Source organism: Galleria mellonella, unplaced genomic scaffold, assembly GCF_026898425.1.
Source record: "Galleria mellonella isolate WM207_F2 unplaced genomic scaffold, CSIRO_AGI_GalMel_v1 utg23, whole genome shotgun sequence".
NCBI classification, from domain to species: domain Eukaryota; kingdom Metazoa; phylum Arthropoda; class Insecta; order Lepidoptera; family Pyralidae; genus Galleria; species Galleria mellonella.
Window position 1 is genome coordinate 546765 of NW_026442045.1, and position 25981 is coordinate 572745.

General features: G+C 30.1%; 1 protein-coding gene across 1 annotated transcript; it reads left to right on the forward strand.

Annotated features, from left to right (window-relative positions):
- The first annotated feature begins 858 nt into the window (after positions 1-858).
- On the forward strand, positions 859-25391 carry LOC113515841 (uncharacterized). Its single transcript, XM_052894781.1, has 6 exons — positions 859-946; positions 1809-1953; positions 2980-3053; positions 22766-22891; positions 23372-23926; positions 24399-25391. Exons 1-6 carry the CDS (start codon positions 935-937, stop codon positions 24780-24782), a joined length of 1296 nt encoding a protein of 431 aa, XP_052750741.1. The 5' UTR covers positions 859-934; the 3' UTR covers positions 24783-25391.
- The last annotated feature ends 590 nt before the right edge of the window (positions 25392-25981 follow it).

The window sequence follows — 25981 nt, forward strand, 5'->3', positions numbered from 1 at the left end:
CTACTAGTAAAACTCCCCTTATGAGGAAGGCTTATATTCAGCAGTGGACAGTTAATAGCTGAAATGATGAATTCTGAATAGGGATTTATCGAAATTCCTAATTTCCCCGTATTTCTGCAACACCTAAATAAAGCCCCATTAACTAGTAGTGTACGGGTGTAATTTTGTTTACTAAACCAGTATTAATTTAACTAGCAGTGGATACATAGTAGGTAGGTACTTTGGTTGTTTGGCGGATGGTCTGTAGCAACACCCGTCATTACTTGCATGTTTCTGACTCAACAGTGGAAGCGATGAGAAATTTACACATTCCCACAATTTTATATTAGATACTTTAAATTTTCCTACTTCTGTCTTTGTGTCGCATACAATTACCTCATAACTGTGTCACCATTTTTTTTAAGTCGGCAGGCATTACAAAATTAAGTAAAAAAGAAACCACCTAGTAATAATTATTTTGGTAAATAAAGAGAAAATTAATAAATATCCAAAATTTAATCAAATTTATCCAAAGTTCGTGACTCCAAAAATTTCCAATATATTACAGCTATTTTATTACTTTTTTCATGAGAAATTTATTCATCATAATAATTTTATTAGAATTATTTTAGTAAATTATTTTTTTCTAATTATTTTTTTCAATCACTGTTGAAAAAAAGTGATACTAAAATAATACAACTTTTTAAATATCATACCGCTTTACTGTGCGATCCTAACTAATTACTATACAAACATATCCACAATTATATTAGGTAAACTAAAAAGCTATTATTATATGTAATATAACCTTATTTATGCATACGGTCAAACCACCTCATCACCACTACAGCACCCTGCGGTGACAAGCCGAGACGATATAAGCATCAGCTCACTGTCACACGCGCATTCATATTAGTGCGGTGGAAAGTGCGCGGGAGCGCGTGCGCAGTGTGACATGAAATTTACGGTTTGTTAATTATTATAGTGACGTGACAAAAATTTGCTCGGTGTTGGTGATTTATAATTAATAGTGAAATGGATTCACTGGATTTATTATATTAGCTATACTCATAATTATATTATTAGAATTTAATAATATACCTAATGGACTTTATTATATACAAACATATTATAATAAAATATAAAACTTTATATAAATAATTAAAAATTGATAGTATTCATTATCCGCATTAAAAAAAAGCCTATGTTTGTATAATGCAAATAATTTAGTGTGTGTGTGTGTGTGTGTGTATGTGTGTGTAAAATAATTATGAGTTCCTACTATTATCTGTAAAAATAATACAAGTTTTTAATAAGTAAATATAATAGAAGAACGTTTATTCAGCACTTCACATTAGAATACAAAATATTTATTAACCATTCAACATTATACGTACTTCAGTGAATACCAAATAGGACTCCCACTCAGCATATGCTGTAGCTTTAACAATACCACAGCGCTGATTTTTAGTGGGACCACCCAATTTGAGATAGCGTTCATATAAAATATACGAAAGATACGAAGAAATGCGAAAGAAATTATTTCAATTACAATTAAATAATGCACTGTGTGTCCTATATATGAGTATTTCGCATCAGTTACTTCCAAACAAACTTTCGTATCCCATTCTACACCCTACGGAGATGAATTCTCAATATTCCTTTCTTAATGTTCGCTTACGAATACTTTATAAAAAGACAACTTATACAAAATCTCACGCTTCTTGTAACTCTGTGAAACAGTATTAAAATTTCACTTTTAGTGTTTTATATTAATAAAATTTTTAAATTATAATTAATATTTAATTATGTTTTAAAAAATTTAACAGACGATACTTTTGCTGGTGGCTGCCAGCTACGCAGCTGAACTAAGACCGTCTAGAAATAAGCAAAAAGAAGAACCACAAGAAGATAAAAGAAGAGGTGTCGAAGGAAATGCCGGTGTTGACAAAAGGGCGCCAGTTCTTTCTACTGGTAAGATAAGAGTATAAACCAACCTTATTGTATTTATATAAAGTAGATATTCATATATCTCTATGCCAAGTCCTTTGCGAAATAGACAAAGAACCAAATACCAATAACCCCTACCGTTACATACATCTCTTCCTTCATGCACTTTCAATTATTATTTTATCTATTTTAAATAATTATAACAAAGACAAAAATAATTATACTTGTGTCAATATCTACATAATATTTTATTTATTTAAACTTTAATGCACAGTAAAATTATATGTACATTTGGCGGATTTAACACCGGACGGTGTTCTCTACCAGTCAACTATTCGACAAACCGAAAAATAAGTAGGTGGTGCATTATTATAATAAATAGTGAAAAAATAAAGCAATACTTGATATATTCGTATAAAATAAACATATAATTACACTAATATAAACATACACATAATATATTAAATAAATAAATATATACATATACTTAATAAATATATAATATATTACTATACAAATTAAGAAACTATAATAGGAGAGCAAATAGCAATGGATGACTCAAACAGAATAACCAGCAAGATTAAGTTTATAGGGAAGGTAATTTTTCTAAGTGTTAGATGGGCAATTTATGTTTAAAAGCTAGTTTGCTTAAAATAGATTTTAAAATCACTAAAACCCTAACTGCGGTTGCCATCCCGTCTACCAAACTTGACAACTACTGGCAAAGCTCCCCTTATGCTATCCTTATTGTAACATAAGCCTTCCCATATTCAGCAGTAGACAGTTAACGGCTGGTATGATAATGACTAATCTCTTTTATGGATATCTTTTATGTGTATTTTTACTTAATTGTAAATTTAATTTAATTGTAAATATTTAAATTTTAAGAAAGCGAAAAATCTGAATAAATCATCTCACTTAGAATGTAGGATGATAAAAACAAATGCATATATTATAAGAAATGGCCTATGGAGCAGACCTATGTTCAGCAAAGGATAGATAACAGCTGAAATGATGGTTATAAGAAAAAATTGTGTATTTTTTTTTCAGTGGCACCATCAGTCACCCCTGGAATCGAATACGCTAATACTAAAGAAGCACAGCAGGACAGATCGCCTGCACAGGTGAGCCCACAAAACAATATAACATTTTTTTCGTATTAATTTAAAAAAAAATCAATAAATCACTGCATAAACACTATAAATAAAACAATATTAATATTTTATGGAAGCAGATGAAACACGTAGATAATATAAACTAATATATATTTTTTATCAATTTACTCATAATTCTAATAACATTCGATAGTTCCGCATTAGCCTAAAAAATACAAGACTTCGATGGGTATTATGTATGATTTCTTGTATTTATTTTGCAATAATAAAGAAGTGAAATGTACTTTCAACTGGTTAAAACTATTCGACGTAACTTAAAGACATGTGTATTTAGAAAAGTTACAAGAAATACATATTTCTTGTATCTTCACATGAAGATCTAATGGAAGACCGCTTTCATTGATACACTGTGTAACCTAAAGTAAAGAAAGCTTTAGCTGTAGATATAAATAAAAAAATAAATAGATAATACTATAAATACGACTTTAAACAATACAGATCATATATAGCAATATATATATATATATATATATATTAGATAGCCAAAATTAATTTGATTCAACGACATCTTTTGGTTAAAATATAGAATTAAAATTACTATATAAAAACTAGACAAAGTGACACCTCACACAATGCAGTGTGCGCCTTGATTTCTCACCCCCGGGACTTATGAGGGAAGTTTGACGTGGAAGAAATTTAATATAAAAGTTGTTAGGCGCCTCAACTGGCCGATGAATTTTTGTTACGAAAAATTTTACGGCTGCCACTCTAAGTCACTTTTTGTTTTGTTTTTTTAGGGAAAACGGTGGCATTATTTATTTTGGTCTCGTTTTATTTGACTTCTGTAATGGCAAATACAATAAGTGTTTCTTTTTTTAATATAACAGATTTTAATTTAATAATTGCACTCAATGTTTAAACATCAAAAACAATCTTTTTTGAAAATTAAAAATAAAACCGATTGTAAAGTAATATTGGCTCTCTCACTAATTGAAAAAAAAAAACATTTTCCTTTATTTATACATAAGCGACATTAAATATAAAATAAAATCCTTACATAATATCATATACGTGTTACTTACACAATACATACATGTATATATATGGCAGAACATGTCGAATGTTACATTCACTACCACGGTAACAGTAAACATTGACTTTAACTATTGGAGTAGTCGGAGGTATCTTATATGCTTTTACTTTTCGAAAAAAAAGAAGTTTCTCAAAAGATTATATTTTTTTCACGAACGTATAATATTTAGAATGCTTCTATATAGTCTTTACATTTAATAATATTTTAAATGTTGCAAAAAATGTATCAATACAACAATTTTAAGACAAATTCCGTTCATACTACCTATATATACATAGTTAACATAGTAACGTTTATATTGACAAAAACATAAAATGTCGTGTGTGAATTACTGAGAATTAGGACAATGCACGAGTACGTTGCTTTACAATAGGTATGTAAGTGTTGTAAGAACTATAATTATTCAGTAATATAATTCACTTATCTAGGGATTATATTTCTACATAGCACACACACAGAGCGCTCATACTCAAATTTGACAACTTTTGTGTTATCTAAGAAATTATAAAACAAGTTATTTAACAAATTAATATAAAAACAATGAACTAATTACTATTTCAGAATGACTATACTATTTTTAATTGTTGAATTTTATAATAACAAAACATTATAATTAGTTCTATAGACTTTACTCATATATTTACTTCGTGTTTTACGGATTAATTACAAACAGATTAATATTAGTAATTTTTAAAAAAAAAATTATTGTGAACGTGTGTAAATCTATCATTCAAAATATTATTATTATTTCGCTTTTTACTATTGTAATTTATATTTTCACAAATACTTTTTTCAGAAATAAAATCCAAAATTTCAGTAATAATTTAATTTAAGTCGGAATAACAAATAAGCTGACGACCTAAAGTATAAAATGTGTGCAAAATCTTACTCGATAATTAACAATTTTGTTAGTAATATGAAATTCTTATTAAGAGTATTTTGTTACAAAAATCTTTTACATTCAATATGTTGTATTATAGTCATACAGAGATTTATCAAAAAATTATTACCAATAATTACTATTTTTGATATCTCTTTACTTTTATAATGATTATAAATGACAATATTGTTATGATCGGACCATTAAAAAGTATTGTTATTAATAATCGGCTATAGCCGACGGAAATGTAGAATACATTTCCGTCAGCTAAGGAGCCCTAAAATATAATGGGTATCACCTTGCTTAATCGGCATAGTTACCAAACGCGGGTGGTAATCACATATCTATTCGATTTATAGTCAATCCAAAGTCAATACTTACACCTCATTATATTAAACCGATATACGTAAAAGGATAAAACTAGTTAATTAATTTCAAAATTACGTTTTCATTCCACAATAATAACCGAATGTACCGGACGGACATAAGGACCCTTCGTTTAATTAAAGTGAGAGATTATATTAATTTTAATTTAACTTTTCCGGAAACGGATGTGTACTTCCAAATTTCAAGATGGCGATTAATTACAAGGGTATTCGTGAATCTGCCCTTTGTGCTACGGTATTGCGAGCCCTTGGAAGAAATAAGAGGGTTCCACTATGATGGATGGTATGATGATTGTTTGACCTTTTTTTTTTCTCTTATCAAAGAGATTACACGTAGTCGGCACAATCCTTTCTGATTACTGCGCAGCTAGTATTTACTGCGTTTGTAATATTAATTTTATAATATGTTACAAATACTTATATTAATCTATTTGTATTATTGCTTATATATTGCATGTAAATGCCGCCTTTAAATATTAATATTGTCTTAGGTACAAATAGAAGATTTTGATGTGACATACTTAACAATCACTTTACATATCCTACAAAGCAAGTAACATTAATTTTTAAACGATACAATCGTTCATTTGAAAATTTAGAGGTTTACGCTGGAATTTTATCTTGGAATCCCTAAACACAGTCAAGCTTTGTTCGACTTAACTATTACAGCTCCTGTTAGTACACTGACATGATATATAGACTAACTAGGTTTTAAATGTGTTCGATTCCGCAGGATAGAACTAGCGGATACATAAAATCATATTTCTGACCTTTTAAGTAAATTTTCGTGATAGGTGGCGTTAGATTGATCTATCATGACCTTTATAGAAGATATCCATTCCTGTAATAATACCTAATATAGATACTTATACAATAAGAAGGCGTATTACTTTAAGTACATCAAATATCAAGCAATATAGATTTTATTAATTCGATACCTGAACTAAGTATATTGTATTCTATCACAGCATAACTAACAAATGGCCGTGTGGTCCTGGCATGGAATAGACCAACCTTTCCTTTTCCGTGGGTGTCGTAAGAGCCCACTAAGGAGGGCGAGGGATAGGCAGCAGCGTCCCTCTTAATACATCTCTAAATCCTGACTGCGGTTGCCATTCCACTTGTCAAGCGTGGCAACTACTGGCAAAATCCCCTTAAGGGGAGGCTTATTTTCCGCAATGGACAGTTAAAGGCTGATATGATGATGACGATAAGTAACAAATAATACTACTTTATACTACAATTCTTCAATATTCTTTTATTCCAACAAGTTTCTTATATAAATATAATTTTAATTCCTTTATTGAAAATGTAAAAACGCCAAAAATAGCAACGACTAATAATACCCTGTTAAAGGTGTGAGTTTCTATTTTTAATTATATAAAACCCTCCTTTATCATTTGCATTTAAGATTTGAGTTATACATCGAAATCATTAAACTTTTAGACCCTTCTATATTTAATATTCAGTTAGACGATGTAATAATTGAGTTTTGTTTTAGTTTGTAAGATGTTATTTTTAACATTACCATATTTGAGCTCTGTTTTAGTATGTGAGGTTTTATCTACTTTATATTGTTGATCGTATACTTATTACACAGTACATTTTTTATCACAAAAATTATCTACCTACCTTATTTTATAATGCCATTTTCTAACCTTTCTACTGGGGGTGGTCTTATTTCTACTAAACTCCATATTAGAAAAAAATCTAGAATTTATTCAGATTAAACTTAGCTCTAAAAAGGCGTCTTTAAATTGGATTATCTCTTTAGGATTTATGCATACAGACAAATATACTACAGTTTAAATAACACCTCTCCTTTTACGTAGAAATACTATCTAAGATATTCACGATACCTACAGACAAATTTTATATAGAACTTTCTATCAGGTGTAACTACAGCTTTATTATTCCAATTGTTATACAAAATAATCATTAGTAAATTATACTGTAACAATGATTTCGCACATTCTAATCATTAATAATGGACTATTTCTATTTAAATCTATTCGTTGATTGAAATCCACTTGTAATTGACAATCCATCAGATTAATAAAGCTACAGATCTTATGCGGTGAATGAACTTACATAATATATTGATAATGATCACCGTAAGAGTATTATAATATATAGAGTAATAATATATACTATCCCCAACTGTACGATCCGGTTCGTCCACTACGCAACACATGTGTGGCGATATATCGTACTTTCACACGACACGCCCATCTGGACTATATCATTTGAATCGTGTTTCTTAATTATGGTACTGTTAATTCTTTGTTTGTCAGCATCAACACCTTTTTTGATGTAACCGCAGTAATTATAATAAATTAATATATACCCTTGACATATTACTCAGTACCATCTTATAAATAAATTATAAATAAATTCTAATTATTCTGTCCTAAATATTTTACCTTTTATTAATGTTTTAAGGTTTTATTTATGCTTAGGGTTATTTATGCTGAAACATTTTAAATACCTCCTCCCATACTAATTTCAAATTGTCAATGTCAAAATGGAATAATCGCAGAAGCGAGTTAATCTTATCGTGAATCAATTTATTCTGATTATTATATTTATTCTTGTTTTTTTCAACATTAACACCTTTTTATGTAACCATAATAATTATAATAAATTAAAATATACCCTTGAACATATTATTTAGCGCCATCTAATACCAAGTTATAAATAAATTTTAATTATTCTGTCCTAAATCTTTTACCTTTAATTTATGTTTTAAGGTCTTTCTTTATGCTGAAACATTTTAAGTACCTCACCCTATAATGATGTCAAATTGTCAATGTCAAAATGGAACAATCGCAAAAGCATGAACACCTTTTCATGTAACCATAATAATTAAAAAAAAAATTAAATTAAAATATACTCTTGGATATATTACACAGCACCATGATATAATACCAAGTTATAATATATTCTAATACCGCTTATTAGCTTGTAATACCCATATGTACTAGACAACTGATTATCATCATCATGTCAGCCTTTAATTATCGACTTTTGAACATAGACAGATAGATAGATAGATACTTTTTATTGTTTCCTCCAAAAGATTACAATAGTAAACTTATTATAAATATAAACAATTACAAGAAATAATCACAATGAGAAAATAATAGGCGACCTTCTTGCTAAAAGCGATCTCTTCCAGGCAACCTTTGAATGGAGAGGAGTAAGCCTTCCTCTTGGGGGGTTATGCCAAAAGTTGCCACGCTTGGCAGACGGATTATCAACCGCAGTTAGGCTTTAAAAACAAATAATATAAATAGTTAAATAATGTTTTGTTTTGTAAATACATACATATTATAATATATAAAATACCCAGACCTATATATACTCTTGAACACAATGCCAAAATGTTTTTATTGTGCGGAAATCGAATACGTGATCATTGAAAGATAAAGCGCTATCTTTTTACCGTACACCACAAACACATCAAAATACATCAAAATGTCGTACGTTTAAATAAACATGTATACTATAGGAGTATTGTTATTTTTGGTTGATTTATTCTAACTTATCGATTATTCTATAAAAATGTGCATGTAAGAATAGAATCCTTTAATGGTCATCGAATTAATTTTTTACAATGTTATTGGTGTTATGTTACAACTTCGAAGGCTTTGCTTACCAAAATTGTATATTTTTTTGTTAATATTATACATCTACGTAACATTTTTTTTTAATTATTAAAAATAAATGGTGAACATTAATTTAAAACTGCGTAATTTTAGATTAATTTCATTATACCAATAATTAAATATAATTTAACAATTTGACATTCTTCTAAAAATAATATTAAACCTTAATATTTTCCTATACAAATGTCGATTTGTTAAAAATTACTTCTGTGCAAGGAAATTCTTGCAAAATATAAAAAACTGTGTTCCATTATAGTAATCAACATCAATAGCGACAAAATAAATATAAGCCCCTGCGAATACCAAAAAGAATAATCGAAATAGAAGCAGAATGGGCAAAGGTATCTCATAACATGGCAAATTCACATCTAAAATTTCTCTTTTTTATACCTATAAACAATATGAAGAAAGATTAGTGACAACTCCATAAAGAACATTTTTTATATTCCTAAAAATAAGCCAAATCAAAAGTAACCACGTAATCGACGTCCATAATTTATAAAAATATGTAAAAAAAATCATGTATAATTTTAAGATAAAAATTTCTCAAGTTTCCATCATCTATTATATCGTTTTTTCTTATTTCACTTGTATTTTTCTATAAATGAAAAATTACGTCCTGTCAAAGTTTGAGGTTATTTTTTCGATGTGATTTTTTAAATTTTATCTTCTCCTTCAAAGGGATGTCTATTTTATGATTTTTTCTAAGGATCTCTTTGGAATCATCTCTACAAAGTTGCAAATTATTATTATATTTTAAACGTTACGTGAATATGTTCACGTAGATTTAAACACAAAATTCCATCAGACGTGTTGGTTCATGATGTAATATTTTATTGTTATTAGTTTAACAGGTTTTTTTTTTTTTTATAAAATACCTCATAGATCATTCTCATCTATGTATATTAATATATTATAATAGATATTTCTATATTCGAACTCAATATTTTGGTGACTAACCTTGTTCGTTTATGTTGTTTTTTATTGTCATATCTGTTTTATAATATCCTCTTCATAACATTGGCAATGGAATGTAGTATTATTGAAGATTTATTGGATTTAATTTTTTAAGCGACTTCAAGAATAATAAACTTTAAAATCCAACGTTATTTATTGTACCTAATTATCCTTACCTTGCACTATTTTTTTGCAATCAATAGAATTTTCACTCGTATTTTGTCTAATTGTTTGTCTTATACTAACATCATGATGATTGTAGTCGCTTCTGTTTTTGTGGAACAAACTTTTAAACTATTACTGTACTTTTCCATGTTATTCCAGTTACGACACGGATATGTAACTTGCAATTCTACTTCGCACATGTTATGCAACCTCATGTATATTGGAGGATATGATTCAATCAAACCAGTTGGTAGAGGCGACCAGTCCGCATCACCAATGAAAGTTTAATAAGTCAATTTGAATTTAATTTCGCATTTAAAATTACATAATGTATAGAAAATATTTAATCTACTAATCTAATATCAATTTCGTTTAAAATACACACTGGGCAATTTAATTACGGATATTATAAATGGAGATGTATTTATGAGTTATAATTAAGCAACTATTAATATTATCAGAAACTGATAACACTAATTCTAACTTTCACCTCTAATAATTCTTTCACTCTCTTTCATAGTTATTCTCATAAATGCAGTGGTTGCTTAAACTTAATTAAAAAAATTAAAATTTAATAAACGTTTAATTATTTATTCTTTTTCTATTGAGATAGCTTTTTAGTTTAAAAAATGTTGACCCTGTTTTGTTGACAATATTTGAATTCAATTAAAAAATAATTAAATGGGAATGTTATTAAAATATAAAAGTCATGTTCATCTACTACATTATTTAAAATAGGATCTAAATTAATAAAAAACAAAAATCAAAAGTATGTAATATACTCTTGAACTACATTAGAGGTGTTGACTGTGGCTGTTGTGATGAACGTAACACAATTTTTTTTTTTCTAAATAAAAGAATACTTTTGTTTAGAAAAAAAATATTACAAAAATCAATCAAAAAGTTATCAGTTAAAATCTCAATCTATTTCTGAAATGAAAAACAAATGACATAACCGTTGTAAATTACATAGCGAGGTAACCCGGCCCGCTTCACTTGATCAGATTAAATTGGCTTTGTTATTTCAGCAAAATTATCATTTGAATAACAATCGACTAAATAAAGCTACCAAATTTTGTATTCTATCCAAGTACGTAACGAGATTTTATTGAGAAAATGTAAAAATATGCAACATTCGATATATTTTATTTAAAAATTTCATGCGGAATTAAAGCGTATATTAAAACATATATTGTTACGCCAATTAACGCATACTGTATCATTGTGCAATGCATATATATAAATAATTTATAATGAAACTGTATTTTTTGATAATAGAAAATTTAGAATGTCAATGAAATATGGCGATAAATTACTGATTATAGAAGCATAGGATTCTAGTCCTAAAGATTGATAACGAATGAATGGGTGTCATAGTATATCTTATGACATCCATGTCGCTGCCAATATCTATAGACCACGGTTATTACTTTTCGTCAGATGGAGCATCAATTTTGTTATCACTCAAAATATAAAATTTATTTCATTATCAATCAATAATTTTTATAAAGAAAAACTTGCTGGTGATATTTAGCGATTTAGTCCGTGTCTATACTTAAAATATCCTCCAAAAGGTTTGTGCAGACAATTAACAATAGTTTAAATAAGAATAAGAAATTTCTTTACAAAAAGAAAGATAGCTTTTCTTTAATTTTTTTCCAATAAATTTTAATCTGATCTTACTTAAAATGTTCAAATAAGTCGCACATCTAAATATCAAAACATCTTTACAAACTTTCACCATTATAATATTAACAGGATTCTAAAAATTTGAAACTAAAAAGAAAAGCTGGCGCTGGCGCGGCGCTTAAAAATTAATAGCGTAGAATTCTGCTCCGCGGCTTAATGATTCGACGCTCGCGAGCGTAATAGCCTAAAGCATTTTCTGTGAATTTGTCACTGGTCACAAACCTAAACCCTCCTGTGAAATTAACGTAACCCCTTTTATTTGAGCCTCGTTGAAATTCAGCGCTGATGAATTTGTTGAAATCATTAGAGAACCCCGGTTGGTTAGTAAAGTTACCTATTCTGTTTTAATCGATAATAAATTACATTAAAAAATAAATTATTTTTGACAAACGTCAGTTTGGCTAATGCGGGATTTTGTTTTCTTAGGAACTTCTGTTAGCCTATTTAGAACTTTAAATAATAATAATCAAGTTAATTAATAATTAATTATTACTAGTAAGATTATTTTTGGTAATGCTTTAAATAATTAAAAATGTCTTTTACATTCTTTCGTAATATATAAAAAAATTGTTTGTTACTCAATTGTGATTGTGATTTAATTGTGATATCAGATCTTATATGATACTTTTTATCTAAATATAAAATGTCATAAATGCAAACCAAGTTAGTATGGTAGTCAGTACTTTAACATTTAATTTTTAACTAACGAATTACGTTAATAATGAAACACACTTTCCATCAGGTGGGCCGTCAGCTTGTTTGCCATTCTAAGTTGTATAAAAAAAAACACAAAAAAGTTTAAAAGTTATATAAGAACTTTAAAAATACTTATTTAGACATCATCCGTCATACTCGTGAACGGATGCTATCTGTATGGAATGATCGGCTCTGGTCACTGCAACTGATTTATTTTATTCGTTTGTTTTAATTTTTTTTTAATAGCAACAGCTAAATTTCTATTTTTTTATTCCGAATGAGCGGCAATGAAAAAAAAACGTATATTCAGAAATGCTTAAATTTAAGTTTACTTGAACAAAAATATGTCTTTCTTTCATTATTATTTTAATCTGTATAACAATTAAGCTCCATAATTACAAATGTAAATCATATTAGAATACGGAAGAATACGCCTGTGCTGCGGTAATTATCTCAGAGGTCCCATAGAACCTCGACGCGTCGTGCAATTTATCTGCAGATATATTTTAATACAACACTCATTAGTAACATACGTTGTTTTGACCTAAGTTATTGTGGTATATGATTGGATATGGAAATAACAATTCGATGTTAGGTATTAAGCAAAAATTTATTTTCTTCTTCTCTTCTCATATTAAAAAAAAGTACCGGTGTGAATCAAAATTAATCTGAATAACGACGGTCACGTCAAATTTGATCGGCGAAATGTGGACATCTTGAATATTAACGTTCTCCGCATCGACAACAGTGCGAACAAATGCGTTTAAATTCCCATAAAATATTATAGTCATTACATTTTTTATATCTTCAATTTAATAAAAATTAACATATGCTACAATAATTTTAAACAATAGTAATTCAATGATAAATTAAAACAATATTAAGATATATACGTTTTACATTTAATTAAACAATTTTAAAAAGTTCTGACAAAGTTAAAATAAATAGGAATAAAAGCTAAAGTTAATTAAGATTGTGTTGCAGAAAAAAAAAATTTGATTTAAAAACTAAACTACCGAACCGGTTTTAATAATTTGTTTTTGAAGTAACAGACATAAAATAAATAAAACCGAATTAAAAACTTATTTTTTTTATGTAGGCTAATTAACATAACTTTCTTTGTACACAAAGGCGTGATATTTATTGTTAAAAACAAGAAAAAATATGAAAAAAAAATTTTCACAAGTCATAACTACTAAAAAAACGAAATATCTGTTTTTTGTTTGTGCTACTACTTAAACTCAAAAATAACTTGAACGATTTTAAAAATACATTCACCTATAAAATGCTACATAACCAATGATGACTATGACGTGAACATATTTCAATTAAAAAAAATAAAAAACCATATATCATCTGCCATACAAAATCTAGGCATGTGAGTGTGTAATAATAGAATAGAATAGAATAGAAATCATTTATTCAAATAAACTTACATTGAAGCACTTTTGAAAAGTCATTACATTTTTTTTAATTTACCGCTCGTTCGGAAAGCTGTCTCATCACAAGAAGAACGAGCAAGAAACTTGCGTGATGCTCTTTTAAATAATTTTATTATTATTTTACATTTTTAAGTTTAATGTAAAGAGGGACTCGTGGTCCAGGTACAATACTACCTAATTATAAACGACAAAGATCGTAAGTTCGAGTCTGGACGAGATCAAAAACTTTATATATCAATTTCAATTTTCCACTAACACTATGGTTATGGAAAACATCGATGTGAATCTAAATCAATCTGAATAATGACGGTCACGTCAAATTTGATCGGCGAAATGTGGACATCTTGAATATTAACGTTCACCGCATCGACAACAGTGCGAACAAATGCGTTTAAATTCCCATTAAATATTATAGTCATTACATTTTTTAATTTGAAAATAAATTGTTTCACTACCAACTCGTCGTTAGACCGATCATAAAATGCGAAGCGCTCAGATCTGGCGCAAACGAGATACAGTATTTAATTTTAATCACACGGAAATGAAAACATCCGCAAAGCACCTAACGTACACTTGGGCTAACAATGATAAATTATACACAAAAATTCATAACCTAAACGAACGAAGAACAATGTTATACGGAACAATAAAAAATGAAAAACATCCCCTGTGAGTGTTTAAAGTAAGTGATGTTTAATTTAATGTCTTTTTCCCCCTTCAAAATTAATAAACAAGTCGGTTCTCAGGATATAAGAGTATTATGAAAAAAAAATCATACAAAAATGTTTTTTCTAAAGTTTTTAATGATTACTAATTTCTGTCTTCGATATACAGCTATACAGCTGTATACTTAGAGGATTTTCTTAATTTGTTTTTTCTAAAATAGACAATGCATTTTCAAATCAAGCGCTATATTAAATATCTTATTAATCATGTACCATAAACTCAATATGTTGATGATAATCTTATTTTTCATACAAAAGAGTTCGAAATTAAATAAGTATTTATCGTAATGTTAGACTTGAGTACAGTTAGTAATTTGCTGTAAATATTAAATTACTCTTATAATTTTGTCACATTTGAAATATCACAGAATATCTAGAAATGAGTACATAATTTAGTAAATTGCGCTATATTTTCATCAACTTTTAAGTCACCGATCGCGTATTTTGCATTTTATTTGTCACAATGCCTATATTCAATTAATATTATAAATGTAAAAGTGCAAAGGTATTTGGACTTTTGTTATTCTATTACGCTTAAAATTGCTGAGAAAATTTAAATATAATTTCCTACACAGATGGAGCCTGTTCAAAATTAACATTTAGAATACTTTTATTCTAATTTACGTAGACAAAGCCGCGGTTTATAACTAGTATTTTATATTTTACCGCATTATTGAAATAAAATTTCTTGCCACGTAAGACAGGAAAAAGTTATCATTTTTATGTCTTTTCCTCATAACGCTTAGAAATATCGATAAAAGGAATGTACAATATGAAGAATGATAGATAGCGAGAAAAAAATATTGAATTCATGCAAATAAATCAATAAAAGTCATGCCACTGAATTCGTGTTCTTCTAACTAAACTTATGTTTTGCAATATCATATTCTTTTACAAGCTTTTTATTCGAGCACCTTTTGTCGAGAAATTGCGATTCTTTAGCAAATTGCGAGGAGACGTCGAGTGTCGGGAATCGTTCAGGCAATCGTGTGAAACTTTCAAAGATCGCCTCATAATCCGTCGGCATTAGCCGTTGCGTCACGGCTTCCATACGATAAACCTCGGTTATTGCGGCCCATAGAAAGAAATCCCCCATTCCGTCGCGAATTCTGCCCGAATCGACGGCAACTTTACAACTAAGAGGGGACGATTTGGGCCCTCGTTGTGGACTTATAAGAGCTTTAAACGATTCTCCAGTGCGTTATATAGGGTTTATAAGACTTTTTGCATATTTGACACATTGTTTTAATGTGGATATTTCATAATCGTATCATAATCAGATGTCAAACGGATGTGAGACAGTATAATTGTATAATTTTAATCAAATTAACGTAAACGAGGTTGATAAATGAATAATACCATATATTAGAACAATATTTTGGTTAGGTATTCGGTATTCGGTACAGCATTTTGATTAATCCGAAATAAACATACAAAGAGATAGATAGACAAAATGTCTAAAAATTACTGTATTGGGCATTTACTGATCTTGTTAAAACCCTCTGATATTAATTTTAATTAAATACCTCCCATACAGACGTCGTCTAGTTACAATTTTATTATATTAGTAATACTCTCTTTATTTTGTAACAGTATATTGAACTTTATTTTACGAGATATAAGATTATTTAGGAGATAAAGGGGAAAAAAAAATAAAAAGGTCCTAAATCATTAGTTTACAGCACTTAGGAATCAAACACACAGCACGTATTTTGTTATTCTGTAATGGCACGCCTACTTCTATACCATAAATAATTAAAACATACAAGAACCTCTATTTGAGACAAAATATTGAAAAACAGAAACAACGTTGAAGCAAACTGTCCATTAAAATAATAGCAAGTAAGTATTTTCCCTGCAAAAGCAACTTTAAGTAGGTAGGTACCACAAAATTACGTCCACCGAAATGCGTATACACGTCAGATTAATACGAAAACCCGTATTTTTTTTGTCTCCTGACTTTTCCTAAGTGAAAAGTCACTTTTACGCAATTGGCACACAAATCACGAACTGGCGGAATAGAGGGAAAAACACATAGTCATTACTTCTCCTTTTTGTAGCTAATTCAACAATAAATAATGTCAAAGAAGTAACAATTGTAAGTGATAATCATTTTGTTGGATCGTTCTCCACTACTACTACGGAATCTCAAGATCAAATCATAGTCTTTGAATTTTCAAAACCATGTTTATAATATAAATTATAGAAATAATTTTATTTTTAAACTATCAAGTAACTCTGCAGATCCTAAAGGTTGAGTGGTAGAGAATGACCATAGCATTAAGTCCGCCTTTGTCCCACATTTTATTGTTCAATAAAATTTAAATAAATAAATAAATGGTTATATCATTTATCCGACTCCAATAAGCTATTTCTAAGGTCGTCTTTTATAAAGAAAGCGCCCTAGAACCTTTTGACAATTGTTCCTAATATTATACAAAACTCACAGTATTAATAGTACCTAATATATAAATATAATCAATCAATCATAACCTTTGGAATCCCACTCCTGGGAAAATGGCAAGTGCAAATATTATTTTTTAAATTAGACCGCTTGAAATTAGGTTATACAAGTAACTAAATTTCACGTGGTGTGAAAATCTTGTGAAATTTCTATATTTTGCTGCTGCTATTAATCTTAAACTCTACATTGTTATGTTGCTTGTGTTGGATACTGTACTATTTTTTTATACTCCTGAGACCGAGATATGACAATGCACGTACTCTATGGCCGAAACTGTCACACTTTGGTAATCTAGTACAAAAAATATCTCGCTTTACCTACTTGAAACAGAATATAATGTAATGTTTAATTTTGATCTATTATTTACCTCTGTACTAAATTTCATTCACATTTGTCTAGTAGTTTAAGAGTAATTAACTAATAAACAACTGAATTTCCGTAAATCTTGCTCCGATAGAATTTATAACATTAATTAAATTTTGATATATTATAACAGAAATAAGATTTTATCGTGTAATATTTTTCTTTCGCAGGTATATCATCCAATATAAAAATGTCTATACAAGTATTCAATTAAAATTATAAAGTTTAACAACGCTTGGACTATACATTCGACCCCCAATGAACCACGAACGCCTACAAAAAGATTTTCCGTCGCAAAATAAAAAGAGGCTGTACTTAATATACGAGAACTCTAGAAGACGGTACATTTACATTTGGTTAGATAAGAACATTTTGCATTTTTTTTTTATCAGATTTTGTTCAAAAGAGACATAGTTAGTTATAGTTTAACTAGCTGTACCCGCGACTTCGGCCATATAAGCAGAGGGCCTACCATGAAATGTTTTCCGAAATTTCGGGGACGAACAAAACAGAAATTTGATGTTAAAATTACATAATACATGCCGTTTAAAATTATTAAAAATGTTAAAATAACATTTCTCTGGACTATTAGGATAGGATTTATGATGAACAAAATGTTAAGCTCCATTTACTGAGTCGATTTCGGTACGAACAAAAACACGAAATTGAGCCCGAAAATTCGGAATTTCATTTCATGGTAGACCACCAGGTTATATTTGTGACGATAGTGTATTCTAGGTATGCAATTGCGCTCAGTACCTTCCATTCTTTTAATATAGCATTTTTAAGTCGTAACCCACGAAGAAGCTAAAAAATTGAGTAAAAATCTCCCGACCTCCTCACTATAAAATTATAATAATATTTTAATTAATAGATTTACTAATTAGTAATCGATGGGAAAGTCCGTCTCTGTACTCTACGATCTACGTCTCGTCACTACCCTAATAATAAGTGATAACAAATGACGTACAAAATAAAATTAACAACACAAAACAAAAAATGGACAACCCAGCAATCGGGTCGACTCGTCTCTGTTCGTACCGACTCGTACATGAACAACTACGACTGAATAATTTTTGTTATTAGTAAAAGCGTATAATAAAATAAAATTAGTAATTAAGAGTCGGTTAGCAAAGTCGCATATTTACGTTAAACGAATCTTTCGAGACCCTTTAATAACAAACGCGACCCACCCGTTGAGAAACGATGCATTAATGCATTATACATTTCTCAAAGTCATATGGTCAGTTCAATCAATTTTTTATACTTTGTTAGTCGGTGTAGTTCTGCTCGGGATATTTTCATTTCTAATTCTTATCACGTAGCAAAATTCCGAGTATAACCTTTCTGCAATACGGAACGCGGCCTAAAGCTTCCTCTTAATTTCTTTAACAGAGTAAGGTCATGATTCAGTTTCATATTTTGAAATTATACAATCTCGCAATGTTTTTTCTGATAAATAAGAGATTGAATAATTATGACCACCACTAGTTAATGGATCATAATGGAATGGTAACTCCGGCGGCGCTAACGGTATACGTTGGCAGGGCACCTGTGAAGGACTATAAATGAGAATGAAAAGCCAAGTCAGTTAGCCCATCGTGATATATACACCTGGAGTTCAGCACGACATTTTCCAGGGGGGACCACTTTCCATCAGATGGACCGTCAACTTGTTTGCCATTGTAAGATGTGTAAAAAAAAACATAGCACTAGATGTAACAAAATCTCAGTATTATTGCGTATATTGCGATGTTTTTATCACCAGTATATAACACGCTCGAGAAATTAGTTTGCCTCGGTAAATTTCTCTCGAAGGCTCCGTGACACATTCCCTAGTCCCGGGAATAATATTATGACACTAATCGTCTTATCTACGCCCCGGAAAACCGGAGAACCCAGCGCCCTCAACGCCCCTGTCCTCTAAAATGGACTTCTAGGTGTTGCAGACGGCTGTTGTTCTTAATGAGATTGAGAACCTCATACTCTTCACACATGTCCGAAAACTTTTATCTCGCTACTAAAATTCTCTGTTTATTTGCCGTTTTTTTATGAAGGGTATCATGTTTGCGTAATGTTCGTCTAACCACATAAACATTTTAAAGCAATTTCTACGACTTTTTCATCTTTAGAACTGACTTTTAAAGGACTGTCCAGACATTTCTCTCTATGGAGAAAAAATCGATTTTTTTTTTATAGTATAGGGGATAAACGTGCATGCGGCTTACTTGATACCACACCCGCAAAATCAGACAAATTGCAAGAATATTTCCAGCCTTTTAGGAAAGAATATGCTCTTTTCTTTAAGGTTTCAATGTCGTTTCTGTTCGAAAATATTCCTGCTGGGAGTTGGTTTCATAGTTTTATACTTTTACCAAGTATCTAATTATACGTATGCGATATATTCCCTGCCACCATTACCGTGATCGCTACCAAGGCCAGGAATAGTGGAGCCGCCGGGGACTGAGCGCCGTTTTTTATTTGGGCTTAAAAAAAGTTTTTTTTTTTATTATTATTAAATAATAAAAAACCTTTATATATTACACAGCGTCATCTAGTCTGATTAAGAAGAACTTATAAATACTAAACGAAACGACAGGTATACTGAAATACTTTTACTTAATGTATTCGTACATATTATATAAATAAACAAGTAGATTAATTTCCGCAAAAAAGGAAACACCAATGTCAATCGTAACAAAACTAGTTACTTTGTTTCAAAAACTACGCTAGTGAACCGATTTTGACGAAATACCAATGTGATCAAACTAAAAGTATATTCTTTCAGTTAAAAAATAATAATCCAAATCGATTTATAAATGTCTGAGGTAACAAACATGAAAAAATTTACAACTTAATTGAGAACCTTCTTGTTTTTTGAAGTCGGTTAATAACACCCGGAAAAAATACAAACAGGCATACTTACAAATATTTGTATTGAGCGCGAATCAAAACCATTATCATTGAATGATAATATAAATCGCGATTTGTTAATCGACCACACTACTAAGATGAAACCATATATGTACCTAGAACTCGTCTTCTCAAGAACACTTTCAACCCCAAAAACATAAAAGGATTATTTTGCACACAAAATGTATCTCGTCTCCGCGGATCATAAAGCATTGGACAATCTAACCGTCACTGACCTACCACATGAAGCAAAAACTGTCCAAAATTACATTTTTGCAGTACAATAGGTAGGTACTTAATTTTACGCTCCATAATCATCCGGTGTCTGATTATACTGCCAACCCTTTGTAAGTGGTCACGTACATAGAGCAATATTATACGGTACTTTATGGTAGTCTCAATACTTTTACTGAAAATGTTCTTACATTTTTATGAATACTTTACAAGAATTTAACAAATTATCTTAAATAATATATTTTGAGGGTTTTTCTTAGAGAGTACAGTATGGAGGTTTTTAAAAGAGTATATTAAGGTATATTTTTAGGTATAGGAGTGTATTTCTTCAGGCAATGCGCACGTGACACCCTTAGTGTTGCAGGCGTCCATAAACGACAGTAACCGTTTATCATCAGACGGGCTGTATGCTTGTTTGCCACCGTTGTGGCATAAAAAACTGATTATTATTCATTTTATAATATTATTAAAAAAAATATATATTTCACAACTGTAACTCCTACATTCCCTGTGGTCCTGGCATAAAATAGGCCAGGGTGGCCCGAGGTTCCTTTCCCGTGGGTGTCGTAAGACGCGACTAAGGGAAGACGAGGGATGGACAGCAGCTTCCCTTGTAACACATTCTCAAAGCCTAACTGCAATTGCCAAACCGCCTGCTAAGCGTTAATTAATTACTGGCGAAACGGGTCAAGTATTTATTGTAAAACCTCTTTGTAGAAGTGTACAAATATTTTCTATAAATATCGATATTTTCATATATTTTACAAAATCCAACTTCAATTACCACACAAAAATCTAATATAAAACGAACATGTAAGCATAAAAATAAACAGAATGATTAAAAGTAACCACCAAAATCGATTCAAAATTTGTGATGATATTTTTACTTACACAAAAATGCAGGCCAGTTGGGAATCTCCTTTTGAGCTGGATTAAAAAGTAGTATAATATTAAAAATTAATTCTACCTACTGCCCATTTTAAATTATATTAATTGGTTTGTATAATAAGAAAAGCGACGTTTCATTTAATCTGATGCCACTGAAGCGTTTGTTTAGAGAACTGACAGTTCCTTGGAATCGAAGCCGTTAAGTGACTTTGATACGACTGTGAATTTGACATCGAGTTGTACTTGGTCCAAACGAAAAAGACACTCAGCCTTTTGGTACATCTTTAGTACTGACGACAGCTGATAGATTCAATGGAATGTTAAAAATCTCAGACATAAATTTAAACAGATAACCTAAGCACCCCAATGTATATGAAAACCATAGAGGACTTTTTAGATAAAACATGCTTACATGTTATGAAAATTAAGGGAGCTCATAATTACTCATAATATAATAAATATAGCACGGAACCAAATCAAAAATACTACCTTTATTCTATGGACAGTCTGATGTAAACTTTTTTATGTAACTTTCACATGATCTTCAAATCGAAATAAATGACTCAGAACAGTCATAAAAAAAGATACGTGGAGTTATGATATTTATGTAAATACACCTTCTAATTTGTCATCCATTTAGTGAAATTCAAACTATATAAAAATATTTTTTTTTTCTATTTCAAATACAAAATAATCCTAAATAGTTTGGAATATCTACTAAAATAGTAAAAACATCGGAATAACATGTTTAAATTGGAAAATTTTCTCTTGGTAACATGGGTCCAACGAAATATGGAAACAATTTTTAATCTTTCACTTCCATACTAAACCTATCACATGCTCGCGTGGTTTCTGGGAAAGGTCATATTCCGAAATATTATTTAAAACTAAAACTTTACCGTAATATTTTAAACAGTTGATATATAAATTATACCTACCAGTTATTAATTGTAATATAAGTATCTATATATAAAGAAACAAATAAAAAACAATCTTGTGACAAAATAAATTTGTTATAATAAAGCATCCGGAAACGCTCATATCACTACAATGTCTTAAAAATACACGTTCTTAAAAAAATGTTTACAACACAACTCCTCTTTTTCACTAAACTAAATTGCACCTTATTCTATACTCATAACGTTTAAATTTCTACAGCAAATCTACGCAACGCCTGTGCCACAAATCGCAAAGATATCTGATGTGCTGACGGGGCAGGGACCCCCGTTCCAAGCTGCCATCGCAAGCCACCTATACGCCCCCGTGTCGATTTACCAGCCCAGGGTGAGTGAAATGACGTAAATAGACATTATATTATTATCAAGCAAAAGTTATGAGCCCAATTCAATAGTCAACTCAGTATTTTCTTAAGCGTAATTTATTTTATCTGTAGGCGGATTCTTTTTTCTCAACTTAAAATGTGGTCATGAGTTCGAATCCGTGCTGACGATAAGGATAAACTGCACTCTTACTACGTCTCTTAATGTTTCAAGTGAATAATTTACTATTGCATTCACGATAGCAGATAACAGTTAGTAATAAATCTGACTGCTCTCCTCAGATTATAAGTGAATAGATTGATTGTTAAACATTTTAAGTTAAAAAATACTTATTATTTAACCTACTTATTTAACAAATTTTGGACATTGCAATTCAAAGTAACAAATAAATATTATTAGTGTTAGATAATAGGTTTTTAACAATTCCGCCCCCTACCCCAAATAATTGTTCTATTAAACTAATTTAAACAATTACAATTTACAGCTTGGATCCCCAACAATATACGAAGTATCAGCGCCGATACCATCTCAATTAGCGTACTCTGAACACAAGTTATCATACCAGCCACCGCAAAACGCTCTACAATACACACCGCAAACACAATACGAGCAAACTGCCAAAATACTGCCTCTAAACCAAGTAAACTTACAACCGGTTAACCACCAGCAACCATATCAGCAAATATTTGTCCAACCACAGCCAATAGTGTATAATCATTTGGCCCAACCTCAACAAATATACCAGCAATTACCACAACTCAATTTTCAACCACGATTAAACATTCCGCAAAATGAAATTTTGAGGCCGATACAGTACATACAGACTCCTTCGTCGCCAATAACATATTTGCGTCAAGAACCACAGGCATCAGTATCAATTGTTCCACCACAACAACCATTACTGCTTCCTGCTCAACCAGGAATTACTTATCTACAAAAAAATAATGTTGCCCAGAACCAACCAAATGTTCAAACAGTTTTACCAACAGCAATCCCGAGACAGGCTAAGGAGGCGGAAAAAGCACCTGAACCTCAACAGGTACTTTACTTGAATACTTAATTTATTTTCTGTTTGACTAGATTTAAAAACATTAATTTGATTAGAAGTAGTATTAAAAGATTAATTTTCTATTGAAAGTTATTTATGGAAAACATCATTATATTTTATTTTTATAGAAAATTTCTTTAATTTTATGATTACACGACAGAGTAATCGACATCATTGGCATCCTTTTAAAGCAGAGGTCTGAGATCGATGATCTTTTTCAAAAACACAAAAGTCTAAAAACGACTAAAAATTAGAGCTTACCGCACTTAATTAAATGCTGTACCTAATATAAGTGATTAAAAGATCAAAGTTTATGGTTTATATCATTACTTGATTATTATATTCAGTTTACCTTGTAAAATACTATTTAATATCTTTATTAGTTTAATTTTCAAAACTTTTTCTCCTATCAGGTATATTATAAATTATTACGTAATTAATATACTGTATTTAACATTTTCAGAATAACATTCAGCAACCGCAGCAATCAGCACAAACAAACATCCCATATCTGCGAACCCAAAATCCAATCAGCTATACTCAACCCACGCCAATCGCCTTTACACAACCCCAAGGACCAATTGCGTATACTCAACCACAAGCACCAGTGTTCTCACAACCCCAAGCACCACGATTCAATCAACAGCAAGGGGCTGTGAGCTTCGCCAGTTTCTCTCAAAGCCAACCATCTTCTATTATCCAGCAAAAATCCCAACAACAACAGAATCAACAGCCTCAGTACCAAACAGTGCAATACCAAGTGCCACAAAACCTTCAATCAAAAACTGCAGCTACTGAAAACTCAGCCTCCCAAAGTCGGGTGTTTCAAAACAAGTACCATACTTAAGACAAAGGACTGGACTTTCTCAACCACAATCTCAATCTCAAGCTCAAGCTTATTCCCAAGATCAAGTCTTTTTGCCAAATACAAACTATATTTCTCAATCTTTACCTACATTTCCACCTGTACAATATTTTGGCAAGTTTGCACCCTCTATCTTCGGTAGATATAAACGTTGATCGAACGAAATATGTATTGACAAATCTTAGATTAAATAATCTCAAGTTATGAATGAAATCCATTTGCGTGCATGAGTGATATTTATATACGTAAGTATATTTCAAGTAACATTTCGTATCATGGCACGCGATAAAATGTAAACAACTTTTTATTAACATATGATTCTGGAGCTAAAATAGGAGTAGGTGCGATTTTATCGAATATTTATATACATACATTATAAATTGTAATATTTTATGTCAGTTAAAATATGTTTTCAATAAAAATTGTACATACTAAAATAGTATCTATCTGATACAAATAAAGTTAAGTTTGTAATAATATTTTATAGTTAAGTACTTAATTGAAGTTGTAAAGGTGCTAAAAGTATTTACGGAACTGTGATGCCATAAATCTTTATTTTTACAAGTTATGCTGATTATATTTTAAGAAATATGTCTTTTGTTTATTTTTACCATCCTAAATCAATTTATCGTAAAGTATCGTTTGCATTACTAATACAGTTAATTATAAATTAAATATAAAATTCTAAGTAATAAATAAAAAGGAATTGCGAATGTTTAACAAAACAAAGGGCAGCTCTACGTGTAAGTAAGTAACATTAGAGCTTAACTTTATGCGAGCTTAGATCCCTCTGTGAGTATAAAGACTTCATTAATGTCATGTTTATTAGCCATATTAGGGTGATAAAGTAGTATTAATAGCATAAATGTCTTCATTATTGCTATTAATAGTAACCGAGGTATGCAATTTATGAACTGAGGATATTGTACTTTCAATATTAAAGTCTTTATAGCTACTGGTTAAGAAGCAATTTATTAGTAGAAGAGGTTTGCACCTCTCGCCTAATCTTATCAATTTATACCAGAAAGCATCAATTTATATTTTTTTGTGTTTTAATTTGTAGAGAACGATGCTCAGTATATTTATTATGGGTACGAGAAACAAATCTTAGTCATCAAAATTCAAAAGTCTAACTTACATGAGTACATGGCTACACAGAACATTCCGTGACATTCAACATG

Coding starts and splice junctions, on each gene's coding strand:
- LOC113515841 (XM_052894781.1), top strand. Junction 1,954..2,979: donor GGCGCCAGTTCTTTCTACTG/GTAAGATAAGAG, acceptor TTTTTTTTTCAG/TGGCACCATCAGTCACCCCT. Junction 3,054..22,765: donor AGGACAGATCGCCTGCACAG/GTGAGCCCACAA, acceptor AAATTTCTACAG/CAAATCTACGCAACGCCTGT.